The following is a 20,154-nucleotide window of genomic DNA, read 5'->3' on the forward strand; positions in this document are numbered from 1 at the left end:
TAGGGACGTACATGTACATACTATGTACAGTGGGGAATATTGAGAAATTGTTGGAATAGATGTTTTGATAATATATTTAAATGGCACATAAAAAAAATTAAAAACGAAGGGCAATAAACTTACTATTTTCCTGATATTGTATTGTTTGGTTTATACTCATTGTACCTATGCTCACCTTTGTTCTTAGTTTATCATTATTTCAGACGAATGATGAAGTCCAACTGGGTTAATCTTGGATGATTACATACAATATGGTGTAAACTTTGACAAATTTTGAGAGCATCGTGTTTTCACTTTGGAGGCAGCATATTTCCTGAATGGACTTGAAGTTGGCTAATGTAACCAGTATATTTTATGAAGCAGATTCAGCTGAGGAGGGTATATGAATTGTATTGTCATCTACATGATTGTACATGAATTACATGTAAGTGACAATGTTGCAGATGTACAACATAAAAGACTGGCCTACATAAATTATGAAAGTGACGAGATCGCAGGCTTCGCCCATAGTTGCCTTAGATTTTTTGGAAGGTTTCCTTCAGAAGCTGAGATCTGCAGAGAACAGTTTATTCATCATGGCAATAGACTATACCATGTTAGCCTCACAGTGCATCCAAGTGGACTGAAGAGGCCGAGATCTAAGGCTTTATTCATTATGGCCTTAATCATCGAGGTTTCGTAAAATGCAGAGATTTAGATCTGCAGGTCTACATCCACAATGACCTCGCAGTTTATACAGGATCCTTGAAGTGAAAGGTTTCATTGGTAATGGCATTAAATGTTATAAAAGTCCTGAAGTGGCGCTGAGTGTTTATCCATACTTGGCATCAGAATTTTTGTAGTTTTCCTTAAGTAGCCGAGATTCAAGGATTCAACTATAATAATGACTTACTGAGTATTCAAGAACTGCTTTAACCATAATGGGTAAACATTTTTTAGGGTTCCTGTAATGCTTCAAGCAGATCTAACATGTTAAGTCACCATTTTCAAAATCCCTGTATTGTAACTTTATTGATATTGGCTTCTGGTATCATTTAGATTTCACTTGAAGATATAAGAAGGCCGATTTCACAAAGCAGTTTCTGATTCAAGTTAAAATTTCAAATATGATTTGTCCCTGGACTTATGGAGAGGTTTTAAATTTTGACTCAGAAATGGCTTTGTATAATTGGTTCTAGAGATCGAACTAAACAGCATTAACTTTTCTCTACATGCCCCAAATCTCAGATTTTTATATTAGATAGACTTACAGAAATATTTACAGATGTACATGTGCGTAGATATATGTAGGGATAATTACATGTAGTTTTTCAAGTGGACTGTATTAATGAACTAATGAATAACGGCTCAGAGGTTCTGAAAGCAATAATGCGCCGCCGTCGTATAAGTTAAATAAGAGTGTGGCGTAAAGCACCAATCAGATAAAGAAATTGAAGCAATGATCCAGCACGTGTCTTATTGTTCACCACAGTATCCCCGAATTTACAGATAAGCTTACAAATGTACACATCATCTGCGACAAAATACTTAACTATTTTGGCGGTTTTTAATTCAAGAATCAACTGCGATTGAACTCCCTTTGCAATCCACTGCGACCTGCTCTATAAAATATATATATAAGATCTTTGCATGGATGGATGCAGAGCAAACCGAGCTAGTGTTAAATGATCAGAAGTGCTGGCGATCCTCTTTTATAATTGCAACAGATTGATTCATTGGTTGAAGTTATTGGCTGCTGAATAAAGAGTGTCACACACAACACGAAGGTGATAGGAATGAAATACTGACATGCAACGCATGCAAAATGACAAATATAAATGGGCTCTTTTATATCTCTTGTATATTTGTCTTTGTTAACGTTTGCATATAGTATTTCACCTGAACAAAATGTTTGCTTCAGTGTGCTTATTTTCTCTCAAGCATACAGCCTTGAACAAGGCCTGGGAACAGCGACAATTAAACAACCACGTGATATTCTGGCGAGATTACCACGAGATTCCAATTACATTTAAACACAAATGTTGATGAAAACTCACGCCCTCGTCTGATTGAATCTGGCTTTAACGTGTGAATGAGTCATTGCTTTGTTTCATGTTAAAGGTCGACACTCCAGAATACTTCACAGCTGTGTGTTTCATTGGTGGAGTAAACCGGAGTGCCTGTAGAAAACACCCGACCTTTGGCAAGTAAATGGGGATCTTTTTCACATGGCGCGCGAAAGATTTTTATATGCACGCCGTTATAAATACTCTGTTGTTCAATCAAATCAAACCAAAGTTTAGGGCAAAAAGTTTCCTATATAAAAGCTGCGTCCTCCAAGCACGAAAGCAAAATTAAAAATAGAAAAAAAGTAAATAATAATCAAAAATAGAAGCACAAAAGCTAATAGCGGCATAGATTTTTTAACGTGGGTGTGGGGTTGAGTGGGGAGAACTCACAGGCCCCTGTATAGGTTTACATTCTGCCCTTAAGCCCATCATGTAATCTTCCACGCCGCCACAAAATAGTGTTCCGCATTGTCTCCTTAAGACAACAATGCATTGAACTAATTGATTTATTCATTTATTTATTTGATTGGTGTTTTACACCGTACTCAAGAATATTTCACTCATAAGGCGGCGGCCAGCATTATGGTGGGAGTAAACTTGGCAGAGCCCGGGGAATCCCACCACCATTCATAGGTTGCTGTCAGACTTTCCCACGTTCGACCGAACAGTAAGCCAGCAAAAACTGGACTTGGAGTCACATTCACCGCATTGGTCAGATGTATTGAATTTAACCTTGGTATTTCAAGGTTTCAGAGTAGGTTCAAATTCTGGTTTTGGTTCAGTTTTGGACTTACTGTTATAAACGAGTCTTCACATTGAATTAAAATTGGTAGAAGTTTCTTCAACATGACATGCAGATCAATTTTGAATTTCGTTCTGTTCCAATCATTTTTTGTCATTTTTGTCTTCTCCATATATACTTCTTCTCTAATATATATTTCCGAAGTTTTATTCAAAATACTCCCGATCATACGTGGGCAGGCCTGTCAGCAACCTGCACATGGTTATATGTTTCCCCTGTGCACTACCAAGTTTCCTCCCGCTATAACTCACCAGCCCGGATAGCATAGTTGGTAGAGTGTATGCTTCGGGAGCGGTAGATCCAGGATCAATCCTGGGTGGAGTCTTACCTAAGACTTTAAAGGAGGAAGTTGTAACTTCCTCGCTTGGCATTCAGCATGAAGGGGATAGTGCATCGACTGGTTGACCCGTATCAGTATAATGGCTCGGGCGGCACGGCTTACATGCCTTTGGTAAGTCGTCTCAGTGAAGCAGCACTAGGTAAAAGAGCAGTGGAAATCGACAAGGAGACACATTACATGCACCATAAGGATTCCTTCGTCGACATATGACTGAAAAATTGTTGAGTACGACGTTAAACCCCAAGCACTCACACACTCACTCCCGCCATAACTCTGGCAGCCGACGAATAAGTGAAATATTTTTGAGTACGGCGTAAAACACCAATCAAATAAATAAATCAGTCAAAATGCTTGATACGTGGTTTCGTCATTTAATAAATATGTCCATTAAAGTTTCGTGATATTTTATCTATTTTCGACCAAATAATATGTTGTTGTGGTCATATTTTGAATATTAAAATTACATACTATAAAGGTAAACCGGTTTCCGTGGCCGAGGGGATTAGCACGCCAGCGCAGCGCAATGACCCAGGAGCTTCTCACTAATACTGTCGCTATGAGTTTAAGTTCAGCTCATGCTGGCTTCCTCTCCGGCCGTACGCGGAAAGATCTTCCAGCAACGTGCAGACGATTGTGGGTTTCCCCCGGGCTCTGCCCGGTTTACTCCCACCATAATGCTGACCGCCGTCGTATAAGTGAAATATTCCTTAGTACGGCGTAAAACACGAAAAACACCAAATAAATAAATAAATAAATAAAAAAAAGTAAATCTACACCTGAGAGGAATGTAGATGTACTTTCCACAGCTATCATTGTATCAGTCCAGTATTTAGTTGATGTATTTGGTGATGAGCAATTGTGTCTTTCTTGCTGATTAATATTTATATTAATGGTTTTTCTTTCATAAATTCAGGGCCTCAGTTGGGAGCAGCTATTTTGTTGTTGCCGTCACTTTTCAAGGAAGACCTGTCATTTCTGTTGGTTACTGACAAAATGAGTATTTAAATTTCACATTGCATGGAAGTGTATACTGCGGGGCAGGTCAAAACTTACGGAAGCTTTTCTGACTATTCTCTAAGACTTGATATTTCACATTGTATGGAATTGTATACTGGGGGGCAGGTTAATACTTACGGAAACTTTTCTGACAATTCTCTAAGACTTGGATTGTTCAGTGAACTTTAATAATGTGTTTATTACCTTCTAAAAAGCTTAGAACTTTCCAATGTCTTTATATTCATTTATGTTCTTTTTAACGGATTCCAGATATTCCAACACTTTCAGTGTCTGTCTGTGGATGTTTGAATGAAAATTCACTCACAGCTGAAAGGTTGTTAGTCCATCTAGACGGACATCAAATTACGAAGGAGGACAGTAGCGCAGATGTTTACCTTGCACTGAGTGCGGTGTTTTCACTGAAATATATATTTGGAGTTAAATACCCACACTGATTGAAAAAACACTGCTGTTTCTTGAGCAGTATGTTTTTAACCTAAAGCCCTCCAAGCCCACACCAGTAGCTTTGAAAAGAGCGTACAATGCCGTGTGCCAGTAACATTACGCCTGATTTTTTTTTTAGATTGTCCAGCCATTCCTTATCTGGTAATTACTCGTGATGTGTTACCTGATTTGATAGCATAGTTTTTATTACAAACGTATTTTGTTTTCTGATGAAATGAACAGACTGGTACTGGTCCTGCAAGTCTGTGCATTTAGTGAAGAAGGAAAATTTGTAGTACAAAGCGGTGATAGCTTTTAGTGAGGATATGCATAGTAAAAAAGCATAGTAAATTTCAATCTACCTTTTACCAACACTTATGCTATCAGCTTGTGATATTAATGGCTAATCTAGTGGTAAAATGTGATCCATGAAAGTGATATCATTTTTTTTCTGAAGGTTTTGATTTTGTCTGTTATGTTTTTGCCTTATGACAATATATTGGTACCATGCTTAGTTTTAGATTTGTCTTTTGTGTAACCACAGTGGTACCAATTGATGATTATTAGATGTGTACTGTTTCTAAATCATAGTTTCTGTTTAGGTTTAACATGAATGCAGTTGAATACTATTTTAAATTGTTGTCTAGCATTTGGGTGATGAGGTATGTTGACTTTAATGTTTTAAATCCTTATCAACTTGTGACTGATAGTGACAACATAACTTAAATGGATTACGTCGATCTCTGTATTTTAAATCGTAATCTAGTTTTTGTTAAGACACGGTATGCTCAGTATAAAAGTAAACCTACGTTGTTTTTAAATTGTAGTCCTGTTTTATGACTGAACCATAGTGACTGTTGTACATACATTCAGGTCAATTTGTTTTTAAACCATCCACGTGTGGCTGATAAGACTTAATGACTGATATAAGTGTCTACCTATTGTACTTTTATATTGTTGTCTTTTTTTGACCAGGCATAGTGGCACAGTTAGTTATATATTTTGTTCTTAAATTGTACAGTTTTCTTTTAGCGCGAATGCACTGCATTCTACCCTATAACATCTAGTTATGTTTCATTAACTTAGTGACATATGGTTCAGGTGTATTTTAAAGTCTATCTTTTGTCCGTCAGAGGGTGTTTCACCAGTGTAAGATGGTTCTATATGGCACCGTCTAGATATGGCTCTACGTAGAACCATTTGGAAACAAATGATTCTACATAGAACCATCTTTGAATGGTTCCAAATAGATCCATATACAAATGGTTCCATATTGAACCTTTAAAGATTCCTCCACATCCATAAGCTGAAGAACCTTTAAAGGTTCTATGTACCACCTTTATTTCTGAGAGTGTTCTGACACCCCAGACAGGTTGGGGGCCACGTACTGCGGAAATAATACTTCCAGAACAGTTCTTGCGTTAAACAAGAATAAAATAACTAATGTAAACGATTTTTTTTGTTTGCTTGAGATTGAACGTCGTTTTTTCAGCAAAACTTGTATAATTTGCTACTATTTATGTATTTACGTGAACAGTCAGAATAAAACTATAACTGAGGTATACTGAGAAGAGTCCGTATTTCACCTGTTACGTGTGACCATTTGCCAGTTATCACATTGACGTTGCTGCTCTGGTTTTTTTCTCATGTATATGTATCGTCTTCCTTTGATATCGAGTGTGACGGTTATCGTGGTATAACGTGAGACATCCACCGAAACACTCTACCACTGTAAATCTCATGTGTATGTAGTTTGAAATTCACGTGTCCATGCTGAACGTATTCCGGACGTGGAAACAAATAGCAACATCCCACCTGTGTCGGCAATACTGTAAGTGTCTCATTTGCCAACGCACCTTTTTCACATTGTATTCATGTAAGCCTCATTAGTAAACCAAATCGCCAGGAAATCATAAATGTGGCTAAAGACTTAGTTCTGCAAACCTGTAACGAAAGCTGTTATTAGCATTAATTCCTACTGTATGTTATAGCATGATATAGGTCTATACCCCTCTTGCACCAGCAAGGAAGACTAAAACGGCTAATATAAGGTTGCTCTCGACAAACTTCCCGTCATCTTGGCTAGATGCGTAGAGTTATAATTAATAACATCCGCCAAACCCTTCACTGCGAACCGTAATCAGTGATTACTTTGGGTATACCGTGAGCAGCGTCTGATGCTGACAAGCATGATGCAGGCCTTTTTCTACTGGCATGGGGAGAGGCGTTGAAATAACGTTCTGTTATTCACAGCAGAGGATTGTGTGCAGCAGCCTCCCATAAAAAAACTCCGGAGAAAGCAACGGTCTCTGCACAGTGCCACTTGGGGCTCGTTCAAACAGGCTCCTCAACCGAGCACCAGTAGGCTATACCAGATATCAACACTTACCACAGTGTAGTAGAGGGTATGGTACCTTCAAAACGCAACCAGTTTATAAGGAACTTAGGTATTTGGGAGAATTGCACAGATTCCTTCGATATACATGTTCTCTAGTTCGGAGATAACATCCGTGAATTTGTTTACTGGAGAATTACCCTTCTTCCGTGATTTCAAGACAAATGAGAACGTGGATAGTAAAGGGTAGTTGGAAAACTGTATCGTCCGAAACCGAACTGGGCAACTTGACATGATAGTTTAGCAGTCGTGCGGAAAGGAGCATGCAACCAACAGGTAAGCTGCCAAGATTCCTAGAGGGCAATGGTTTAGGATCTCCGATCTGATTACAATATATATGATGCTTAAAAAGTAGGTTATACCGTTTCACGCTTAATGACGGTTGTCAGCGTCTTTAATACATTTCCACAATAATGAGCTTGTCTCTTCCATTGGAAGATATTTGCATGAACGTTCTTATTTCTCAAAAGCAGAGGCTTCATAAGACATTTGCAGCGTTCACAGCGAGAGTTATTTCACAAAATGACTGGAATCTTATATTTGCAACATAAACCCTAAAACTGCATGGAACAGTCATTTGTGTGTTTTTGATTTTTAAGTTTTTGTATTTTTAGTACTAACCGGCAATGATAGTGGTTATGTTCACATTTATGGAAACATTTCTAAGGCTGAAAGGCTTTCTCATGTAACAACCCATTTGAGTTATGCATGAATTCTTTCAAACAGATTATGTGAAAAGACTTCTCAAAATTTCATATCACTCTAGTAAATAAGATAAAGGAACAAAATAACAAATTTACGCATGGCGCTGTTATATTCTTACTCAAGCAAAAACTTTGTCACCGATGTCCATTACTAAATTTCCATCACCATATAATGCGGTGATATATGCCACCTCACCCATCGTTGTTTGAATCCTTAGTAGTTTTTGGGTGTGGAAGCTCAGGTGTCAGAGCCTAAAATGACCTTTCAGGATTATAAGCAGTGGAAATTATTAATTAACAGATTTCAGTCAACTTCCTCTGAGCTATCCTTTTTGGTCAATATTTTTATTTACGATAAAATGCGGCATGTCATCTTGGTGTTGGATCTAATGGTTGTCTTGAAGACAGTGAGTGCAAACAGTCAATGAAAGAAAAGTACTGTTTTGTTATAGGCCTAATCACAAAAGGCATACAACGCTCAACACTGTCGATCTGCATGCAGAAGAGTGTACATTTGTATTAATGTTGATGGAGTTTACAGAACCCTCTCCTCTAAGTGAATAAGATATATATACTATAGCGTAAAATGGATCATCCACAGTGCACATTCTAACCGTAAGTTAAATCTTTGGGTGTAATCCGACTTTCGCTAAGCTGTTTCTGAAGTTGTCAGGCATATAGAATTTCCAGTAAGTTTCCAGTTTTCCGGTAGCGTCTACAGAAGTGTCTACGTTTGTTGAAGACCACATCTCTTCCACTAATAAGATTAGTACTCGAGAATATTTCACTTCTACGGCGGCGGCCAGCAATATGGCGAACAGAAACCGGGCAGAGCCTGGGAGAAACCCACGACCGTCCGCAGATTGCTGAAAGACCTTCCCATGCCGCCATCGAGAAGTAAAGCATTCTCGAGAATGACGTCAGACAGCAGTCAAATAAATGGTTTTAAATATTGTCAATGTCCCATTAGAAAATTCTGTCTTTTCAGGAATTTAGTTTTCTCAGTTCATAAAAGATCTCTTTTAATTTAACAGTAAATGTGTTTGATGTATGTGTCTGATTATAAAAAAAAGATTAACTAATTGACTAATTTACGCCGTACTAAAGAATATTTCACTTTTTTCACTGTTTTAGCATTATTGTGGGAGGAAACCGAGCATCGCCTGGGGGAAACCCATGTCCATCCGCAGGCTACTGGAAGGCGTTCCTGCGTACGGTTCACATAATGACGATTAACCTTTATATACATATATATTAACCTTTATATACATGCGTCTTAATACAAATTTTAAAATGAAATTTTATGCTTCATTGCAGTTTTGAAGGCAGCCGGGAAAGAAGGTTTACGCCGTGCATTGCACAAGAAAATGTTGTCGTTGTTCTTGTTGGTGTCGTTTGGCGCTTACAAGGTTCAGAGCGTTGATGAAGTTATAGTGATTGGTGCCGGAGCGTCCGGACTGGCCGCTGCCAGAGCACTGACCGACGCTGGACAGTACAAAGTGACCGTCTTGGAAGCCAGACCCAATCGATACGGGGGAAGAATATGGACAAACGCAGAAAATTTTCAAAACACCACAGGTAAATCAGATTTATAATACTACCAACAGGAAGTGTGCTACATGTATTTCCAAGTACTCCGGCAAATAAACATCACTGGGAACTGGCAAAAACCTGCACAAGACATGAAATGAGGTAGTATACCACGCTTTCACAACGATTAACCAGAGACGACTGATACATCAAGGAAAATTGTCTAGTTCTTTGTTTCGGATTTTGAAAACTTCACTGTTAAATATATGAAGGAGAAATAATCCGTTCTCCCATTTACCATCTGCTGAATACTATTATCTTCCATGTCAGCACCAAACATTATACGACTGCCAAGAGTCAAACAGGCTCTGATACATGAATTCACTGGCACCTGCTATAGAGCTGTGCAGCTGGTTAATTGAGAATGGCCCACTCCACCATGATGGAGAAAATGCTCATTAGCATTTCTAAATACATGTGTCATAAATAAGCTGTAGAATAACAACGGCGTGCACAAAGGCAATATACCGTTTTGGACAGGCGAGAATAGTTTTAATATAGATATGTATGTGTGTAGCCTCAACCTTCCCAAAAATGTCACACTTAAGTTATTGCGGGTTTCGCAGTGTTGTCTTGGTATACCTTTAGTTAAAATCCAACTTGCATAAATTCAGACAAGTACTGCGGAGGAGGTTAAACGGCTGCATTTGCTGTTTCGTGTATGCGGTATGAACGTGGGAAGAGGTGGGTAGAAGATAGTGCATGTAGAATATACAGAACACCTGCACGAAAGGAACAATGCAGCTCTAGGTCATCTTGTTAAACCATAAATCATGGTTGCTCTTTAACTTTAGTATATGTTGCGATGACCTGTACTTAGGTAGCGATAAGCTGCGTTCTGAATTCATGCATATAGGGAAACTTATAGTACGGTAAGGTCACATTTGACCTATGCCTTACCTAAAGGCCATGTGCTACGATCCCACATGGTGACTAATTATCAGAATTATTAACATAAACTGGCCTCAACTCTGAATATGCTGGGGAAAAAAAACATTATAATTTACATAAATATTCAAGAATATTTATGGAATAAAAATAAAACGACTCTGTCTCATAAACCGCGTTCAGACCATGCAATTTGTCTTAAGATATAAATCACAAGTAAATCCAGAGTATCGGGCAGACGATTTTATAATGTCTACGCATAGTCTTCACGTGTAATCGGTTTTACCCCTGTGCGAATTTTGAATACAATCAATCTGCACCACATTAAGTTAAGATGTATGTCCACTACACGTATCAGATATGTAGAAACATACACGTAATACCTTACTTTAGGTGTCTATAACTAAAAATAATATGATCAAAGTATACCTAGTTCACACAAAATTATATTCGAGAGCGTTTACAGGCCAGGTTGTCGACACAATATATTTCATTTGTGCATACCCACCAGCAATTGCAACATATTTAAGAGGCATTGGGTTTTTCTTGTTTTATTTCAATTGGCTCGTCAATCTTAAGAATAAAGGTGGGGTCATTAGGCAGCCTTTAAAGTGAGTTATTCTTAGTTTTCTGGTTTTGAGAACCGGTTTGTGAAAAACGTACCAAAACGAATTTACCCGTATAGAAGGTGAGAAACCAACGTTTGGAAAACCCTGACAAAATATTTGCCAAAGCCTACCAACCCAAATGAGAACTCGATCAGAGACCGGAAGTTAGAAAGCGCATAGGCCACGAGAGACATGCCCTCACCATTGGGGCACTTGACAGTGTACAATATATACCTTCCTGTGCAAAGCTCACATCCTTAACCTAATACATTTGGTAAGGACTCATGAGAAAATCCATTCATTCAATAATTCTGCTTGTGGTATTGACCGTTCATCAAATCTACACTCACACTAAAATTAATCTTTTAATTTTAACAGAGAGTCTGTTGCCTGTGTGATGCTAGACTATATTCTGTAATAATAATATAATATTATTATATATTATAACATAATACTGTGTCATATTGAACGCAATATACAGTTAGTCTGATAGAATCTTTTCGTTGAATTAATAGAATATGTGTGTCATATTTAACAGAATAATCTGTTGCAACAGCTGAATACATTCTAGCATTACTCAGACAACAGACTTTCTGTTAAAACCAACAGATTGATTTTTGAGTGAACAAACTTTCTTTGAGGGATTCCACTCAATGGGATGCAACCCGACCAGCCTGTAGATTTGCTGTTCGCCCTCAAATTTGCGATCTCTCAACTTAATGTCAACTCAAGCGCTGATCAGCACATCCACATTTACATGTATGTCTTACCTATTTGGACGGGAGTGACTTCTCAAAAGTGGAACTATTTTATTAAGTTAGCTGTGAGAGCCACGATGGCTGTAAAATTCCTTCTAAACATGCGGCATATCAAGCTTGGCGTGAACTGTACTAGTATAATCACAGGGTCAAAACGTTCGTTATTGTTCTGTGATTTTAGGTCCGTAAATTAAATAGCCTAACATTTGAATTAAGCGGGTAAATATATATGCTCCGCCGATTTTTGCCGGCGACAGGCTGAAAGTTATACTACGTATTTGTGCTAAGGAGGTGTCCTTGGCTGTGATGAAAGCTCAAAATTTCAAAATTTGTCGGCTTAAGTGGGATGTCGTGTTTTGTGGCTGATTGCTATCATCAGTGTAGACATAAATATCATTTCGAATTTACCGAATACTTTTCGCATTGGTTATTTTACAGAAATCCGGTGTAATTCTGTCCTTCACCACCATCTTGTCCTACAGAATACTGAAAACCGCAATTCTCTCTAGAGCAACAATGCATTTGTTGTTGAATACAGGATTCCAATAAGATTATCAAAGGGAGCTCACTGAGTCTACCACTTGTTTGTTTCCCAGGTCCGGAAGTTGACATGGGAGCTAGCTACATTCATCATCCAGACGATACGAATTCTGTTGTCAAACTTCACAGAAAATTTAACCTACCGATGCTGGAAATGAATGCAAACGGATTAATTGTAGTACGAGAAAGGGATTCTAGGCCATACACACAGACCAGGATAGATGCAGCTGGAATGAAGGTCGATAAGGTAAGCCAATTAACAAACAAAGTCAATTATGTCAACTAATATATCCAGGAATGAATGAATAATCATGGCTTAAAGCCACTTCGACAATATTTTTAACCACATCGTGGCGTAAGAATATCCAGAATATTTCAGTTTTCGCATTTTGATTTTCAGTCTTACCTGTACGTTTATCATATTTTCAAAGCTGTGCTCACCCAATTTACCATTTGTATCCAGGCTTTCGAAGATGTTGCAGTCCTCTCGTCAAAACTGAAGAAAGACATTTCCATATACGCAGCTCTGAGACAACTGAATCAGTCCCAGTTAATTGACGATCCTCTCTCGCAAACATTTGTGGCTGTTGAAGAGTTTAACTACGGAACTGCCATAAACAATGTTAGCACCAAGTATATAAATGCAGGGTACGCGGATGTTCCAAATGACTCTGAAAAAATACCAGCGCTTGGTTACAGCAAGATGTTAGACAGGTAAGTTAATGGAAAAGTTGATGAAGCCCATGTCACTTCAAGTGCACTGAATAAATCACTTGTGTATTTTCATGGAACCATTCTGCATATAATTACTGACGCTGCGGTGATAACGTATCACCTTTAAGAAATTGGCACAGTATATATAAACGAAGAACGTATTATATGTATATGCACATAGAAAGCCTAGACAAAATAAGTCTCTTTACCCGTCTAATCAAAATTTGCGGAAGGGTGTGTTGTGGAGAGGGGTGGCGTTATCGGAAATATCAAGTCACAAATCATGGTTTTAATCTGGAATTTCTACAATGCTTTTTTAATTTATATTAAGATAAGTATTGGTGAGGGGGGAAATGATGCTTAGAACGCCCATTTCTTCAGGTAAGATAACACAAATATGAAAGAATTAGCTCCGGAGCGTTTTGCACATGCCAATGAATTAGGTACACATACTAATGGTACTGTAATCTACAGGAACTTACATAACTTGAACAATTATCTTTTTTTAGAATCTAAATATTCTTGTCGACTACAAATTGAAATTATGGAAAACGATGGGTGAGTTCTTAATCTATTACATACAGCCGGCTTTGTTTTATGGGGAGCTGGTGTCAGTAAAAATTAAAGATTCTGAACATCTTTTTTTCTCCTTGATGAGTATAGTATTATTTATAGCACATGCTGGCAGTGATATATACGTAATTGTGTACGGAAGAACCAAACACGATTTATATATGTACTGCCATCAAAGAATGCACCGTTTACAAATCTAAGCGCCAACTCCAACGTTCGTATGCTACCCGTAAATCATAAACAGTCATTCCAAGTCCATGACCACAAGACTCATTATCAAAACAGTCCCCAAAGGAAAATGGCAGAAATAACATATAAATGGAAAATAAAGCTTGTTGCTTCTAAGAGAGAAACAACCAAGAGCTGAAATGATGGAGAGAAGGCAGTCGATGTTTTAGGCATATGCGTGACATCCAATTCAAATTTCATAATAAGCCACATTAAGGGTGTTGGCAACTTTTACCTCTCAGAAAGTTTTTGACTCCAGCCACAACATTTATAACTTAGATAGAATTCAATAAAAAATAAAACAAAATATTTATGTCGTTGAATTTTCAGGCATTTGTTTTCAGAATCTATACTTTACTGATATACAAGTATGAAAGTAACTTGCAGGTGGTCGTTCTATAGCAGGCTCTGTGAGTTCAAGTCCAGCTCATGCTGGCTTCCTCTCCGGCCGTACGAGGGAAGATATGCCAGCAACCTGCGGATGGTCGTGGGTTTCCCCCGGGCTCTACCTGATTTCCTCTCATCATAATGCTGGCAGCAAAGAGGGCATTGCTTGGGCGGTGTAATATAAGTAAAATATTTATGAGGACTACGTACAACACCAATCAGATAAATAAATAAATAAATAAATACTAATGAGCAAACCAGAAAATATAAAGCAATCTTATATCCATTACCGTCATCATCATTAGTCTAAAGCATGCATGTAGTTCTTTGAGAAAGTAGAAGAGAGCTTATGGTCATTGCTTTGAGTAGTTGCCTTGCAGCGTTCGAAATGTGTTTAAAGGTTAAGGATCGATGTGCTAATCCTGGTCGCGAAACTACATTTAGAGTTTCTACATGTATAAACAATTCATTCCGGGTAACACTTCTTTCTGTGTGTCTGTGTTTTAGGATCGTCCAGAATTCTCCAGCTGACACTCCTCTAAATATCATCTTAGGCCAGGAAGTAACCAAAGTGAATGTTCAAGAAGACAAACGCGTGGTCATTAAATGCAGAAACAATGAAACATACAAGGCGGACGTTGTAATCGTGACATTACCATTGGGGGTTTTGAAAGCGAATGGCGTCAAATTCACACCGGATTTATCGACAAAAAAGCGGAAGGCAATAAAGAGAGTTGGTAAGTTTGTCTTTTGTTTGGCGACATGTACACTGAGGTTTCCTCTTTCTAGAACATCGTGTTTCTGCCAACTTTGTGTATATAGACTATCTGGAGTACTCTGACGGGCAATGTATGAAACATCTTTGCCCATTGTTTTTACTAATGAAAAGAATCGCTCGGGTGATTGTTGGGGGTTCAGAGGAGACACTGTTTGTTTAATCCACGAAATTTGAACCAAAAAATGTTAGCGTCAAAGACCGACATTCCTACATGTTACTCGTAGACAACGCTGGGATGGACGTTTTCGGTCGATAATCACAAAACCCATTTCCAACACAACCTATAAAACCAGCTCCCTTTCGTGGAGTAAGCTATAGATGTATAGTGGTAAATAGTTTGTGCCCTTAAAGTTCTGGGCGGCTAAACAACGGCACTTCATCGGGCACCCTGCAAAATATGTATTAGAGAGCTGGCATAATTTGCTATAATGAGCAAAGCAGTGATGCCTTATTTGGCGTACAATCGCTGAACCTAACTAATACAAATGCATTCCGTTCCAATCAAAAAGATCTAACTTGATGGTGATTATGTCCGGGTACTTGATAGCAGCATTTCTAAAATATTCTGTAACACCAGCTCCTAAAGTTATATGTAAAGAAATAATACACTGATAGTAAATAACGCTGGTAACATGTGAGAGAGAGGCAGAGAAGAGAGTGATGCAGGGAAGAATCTAAGAAGTCTAAGAATCTATAGTCTATAGGCGTGACATCCAAGTCAGATTTCAAACTCGCATTCTGTAGATAATTTCCATGTCAAATCCAAATACGCTGGTATACATCAGCCGCTCTTAATTTGCAAAACTACATATAAGCTTCATGTTGATTTAATAAATATGCATCGACGTTTATAATTTCCTAGCCCCAGATTAATCGGAATTAGACAGATGTACATGAGAAAGATTCTGAGGTTCTGGACGCTTTGTCTACAAGTTGTAAACAAGAGGCTCAATGTAAAATTGGATAAACCTGCAGTGAAGGCGTTTGATAAAGTATATTGACTCACTAGTTATTTAATCAATGGTAACCAGTGACGTAGATTAAAATCATCACAAAATACATAAGCCCTAACAAATAGTACAAGGCAGGATACACATACTCCATTTGCAGGACAATTTAGTATATTAAAATCAAAATAGTTATAATTTGAAATTACAGAAGTGAAATTGTTCTTTTCTCACAAACGCTTCGTGAGAGAAGACCTTGGTCGTCTTTGTACAGATATAGGTCAAAATAATAAGTGCCAACAGGACTATCAGTTGTCTCCTTCAAATCCAACGAAGGTGGATTCATTTCTTTCACCGATTCGGTCATATGGGAATTAATTACGACTAACCTTTTCATCTCAGCCGTTATTGAGATATTCCAGCAAATTAAATCAACAACGAATCTTCTCATGAATGGCAACCTTTAAAAACTATAGACAGCCTTGTTGTTTTATAACGTTAATGAAACGGTGAAGTGGACACTGGGCAATAAATGGTGAACTTATCTCCTTTAAATCTTTGTGAGGACAGTCTGTATTTATTACGTTACTAAATGTGAATTCAAGATTCATCTCTGGTAAATGAAACATGGCCCTCTTGAGTTTTTTATTGCTTCATTGTTGAAACTGAACCACATACATCTAATTTACCTTTTGTTTTGCTGATATACCTTACTCCATTGACTGATTATGTTAAAAATATCTGTTTCCTTTCAGTATGGGTTAAGTGAGAGCTAATATGTGTTGATTTTAACATCAGCTACATTTGAAGTTGTATAATGGCCTCTTAATGGTCTGTATCATTTGCTTTCCTTTTTCCAGGATTTGGTACGGTAAACAAAGTTGTGTTAGAATTTAACAAACGGTTTTGGCCAGAAGACAAGCAGCACTTAACTGTAGCGGTGCGAGATATTGATGACCGAGGAAAGCTTTGCATTATGTCGAGTTTTCACGCCATTGCAAACAAGCCTGTGGTAGTGGCATACGCTGTCAGCCATTTTGGGGAGCAGAGCGAGAAAATGAGTAACAACCAGCTTAAAACCATAGGTAAGTCCATATCAGCTTGAACATTTTGGTAGGTGTGCCTTAGCTTAAAAAATTGGTATCGTGGATTTGTATCTAAATATAAAGGCTTAGGTTCAGCCGAATTAGATACAACTATCACACAGACTGTCAGAAAACCTAGCGCTTTCTCCATATTTGCCAACAAAGTGTTTTTACCTCCTAATCCCCAAAGTGCTAGCGCCATGCCGAACACACCAGGTATGACACTCCACCCAGTCACATTGTATTAACACGGGACAACTAGTCCTTTTGCTTCCGGGTCTGCTGACTTCTTAGTGGACGCGTTAACCATTAGGCCACCGAAGCGGTCCAACTATATGTGAAAGCGTGCACTTGTAGTGGATTTTAGGGGTTAGCCCTTCATAGGGCCTAACACCAGTCACTGTTTAAAACAGTACTATGTTTGTCTTATAAGGTCATGCCTTAACAGCCCTTAATGAGGTACTTTGATCTGACTTTATCCTAGAAAATTAAAACTTTTATTATCTTGAGAAGAATTTTAATAATATGCTAAGGTATAAATGGCGCTTTTAGTAGCCAAACAGTAGTTTGTTCACTACTTGACGTTAAAGTCATTTACCTATTTGATTAGAATAAATATGTCAATTCAGTGGAAAACAGGATGATCATTTAGTACAGGCTGATTCTTGATTAGGCATATATTCACCATCTGATCATATACAGCGATACGAAAAAAATAATAGACAACAGAAAGAAAGAAGGAAAAAAGAAAAATGAAGATAGCTTTCACTATTTTCAATTACATTTTCACAATCATTAGTATTTTTTCCGGCACTTATCATCAACTTATCATACATAAGTTCCCTTACTTGACTTTATTTTTCAGCTCTAAGTCGTCTGCGCACTGCTTTTGGTACAGCCTTAGACCCAGTAAGTGTTGTGAAAATGTCTCGCACGAGGTGGAAGAAAGATCGGTTTTCCAGAGGATCATATTCGTTCCCAGCTGTAGGTAAGTGTCCGACACTTTGTAACCAGCCTACTTAATCCACGATGTGATATCATTAATGATTGCTAATATGAAATTGCTCTCCGAATTGACAGCAACAGAGGCAGACAGACTCTAATTATTATTAGATGAAACATAGTGTATCATAATGAACCAGAGTAATATTGTAGTTAGGAGATAAATTCGAAATATTTATGTCATGAAGATGTGTATTGTGGACGATTCATTTTTGTGTTTTATGTGGTGTTATCAGGAATAAAGAAGGGAGACTGGGACATTCTCGGGGAAGCCGAACCACCATTGTTCTTCGCTGGCGAGCACACACGAACCAAACAGTATGGCACCGTCCAGACGGCTATAGACACAGGCAGAAAAGCTGCGAAAGAAGTAGAATCATACTTAAACTCAGCTAATACTGCCCCAGTGAACGTGTTATCTAGTTTTGTAATTTTATTCTCTCTATTTCTGTCTGTCTTCCATATCAGGCTATAAATTATTTCTATAAATCCGGTTTAATGTGGCCCCTGCATATGTATTAATTCTGTTGTAAGCGAGATATATTCTCAGATATACTAATCTCTGGCATTTATATCAGATTTTGTAGTCGATGTTGTTGTATAATATTGAGAGTCAAATTTCATACATTACAAAAATGATAATGTAACAGCGATGTAAAGCACAACTCTACAGGTACTGAACATTGTATTATCTGCATTAGGCAGATCAGTCATGTCTACACCATGCATCATCGTTAAGCAGTGTTTGCACGGTGTATATGCCTATTTTTAAAGATGTAGAAATATAAAACAGAGGAAATAAAAAACAAATCTGAAAAATCTGTCAACATGCAGTGTCATCTATTGCAAAGCGCCTTTAAATTTGGTGAAAAAGGTACCCACCAGGTATATATGATATATATGAGCATGTATAAGCGCTATATGTTGTATTTCTCTCCAAGCGCAAGTTTCAAGTGCGTGAAACTAGATTATTACATGTCATACAGGGACATGTATAGTCCGTTTTTGCCATCGTCTTGTTTCTCTTCAAGTTCATAAGATACATATATGTGTTAGTTGACACGCCACCATCTGTCATGTTGAAAATGCTAACTTTAAAGCAATTGTATTATTCTATGAAGGGTAGAGCTCACAAGCTTAAAGTTATCAAAGTAATTCTAACCCTTTTGCCACGTGCAACATCCGCCAGTGTTCGATCGTGACACGAAACAGAGTATATACTACGATCATCAAGTCGTACGTTATATACGGTTCGCATTTGGCGGAAAGCAACGTACCTTTGGAATGTCGATTATCGCCGCACATTTTGATGCAATACCCGATGGTCAGTGACGCCATGAGAAACGATGATGCGTGTCTTTCTGCTAAGGAAAGTACCACACACTCAGTGAATGCCATGGTCTCCCGACAGCAATATTTGAATATACATGGGAACAACAAAACGAAAGGCAAAACGAAACTACAAACTACGCAAAAACTATTGTATATATTTGTTGCCGTTTATGTATGCTTATTCATAAGTGGATTTATTTGAAATTTATTACCCAATTTTGGTAACAAACGTAAAATGTAGATTTAAAATTATTAACATCTCAGCGGATTAAGTATGGTAGCTCTCTCATTTTAAGCGCAATGGCACTTTCCCCGGAATTGTTGAGGTCAGAATGAAAATGTATTTCCGTTGTCTGGATGACAAATCTGTTAAAAGATGATTAACAAAAAGACCATGGTAAATACAATGACAGGTGATAGGAAAAAGTTTGAAAATTATCCAGATAATACGAGTCTACAGCGGAAAGGTAAGTCCTAAGATATGTATTTTTATTTACCAAAATGTCCAACAATGTTAGGTGATGTATACGTCATCCTTCAACTGGAAATCGTTTTATAAATTCTACGGCCAAAATGAGGACTTGGAAATTCAGTCGAAATGAAATCTACATAAATACTGGCCACGCCACACGCATTTTACATTATATTAACTCGACTCAACAACGTTGTCAGGTGCGTTTGTAACACTTATTAGCTGATTCTTCAAGGCTGGTCTTGTTTAAAATGAATACATCTCAATATAAAATGTACAATATACTGATGCTTCATGCTACACTGAAACAGCGTGTTCCAAGGTTTTTCATTGCTTTTGTTGCGTGTTGTCTTATTTAATATAAGTACAAACATTGTACAGTGAGTGTGCGTGTGTATATAAGTCTTAGCTAACGGATTCAGACATACCCTCAGGCATGGCGTGTTAATATAAGCATTGTACGCAATACGCAATACTGTGTGCCTAAAAGTCAGCATGCAACAACTGAATCATCAAACACAGG

At 37.9% G+C, this 20,154-nt stretch overlaps 1 protein-coding gene across 1 annotated transcript; it reads left to right on the top strand.

The window, feature by feature from the left end:
- The first annotated feature begins 6,929 nt into the window (after positions 1-6,929).
- On the top strand, positions 6,930-18,619 carry LOC135471660 (uncharacterized). The gene is made up of 8 exons (XM_064750971.1): positions 6,930-7,301; positions 9,047-9,307; positions 12,170-12,360; positions 12,577-12,827; positions 14,523-14,752; positions 16,601-16,825; positions 17,691-17,813; positions 18,064-18,619. Exons 1-8 carry the CDS (start codon positions 7,289-7,291, stop codon positions 18,300-18,302), a joined length of 1,533 nt encoding a protein of 510 aa, XP_064607041.1. The 5' UTR covers positions 6,930-7,288; the 3' UTR covers positions 18,303-18,619.
- Positions 18,620-20,154: the final 1,535 nt, after the last annotated feature.

Source organism: Liolophura sinensis, chromosome 7 (assembly GCF_032854445.1).
Source record: "Liolophura sinensis isolate JHLJ2023 chromosome 7, CUHK_Ljap_v2, whole genome shotgun sequence".
NCBI lineage: Eukaryota > Metazoa > Mollusca > Polyplacophora > Chitonida > Chitonidae > Liolophura > Liolophura sinensis.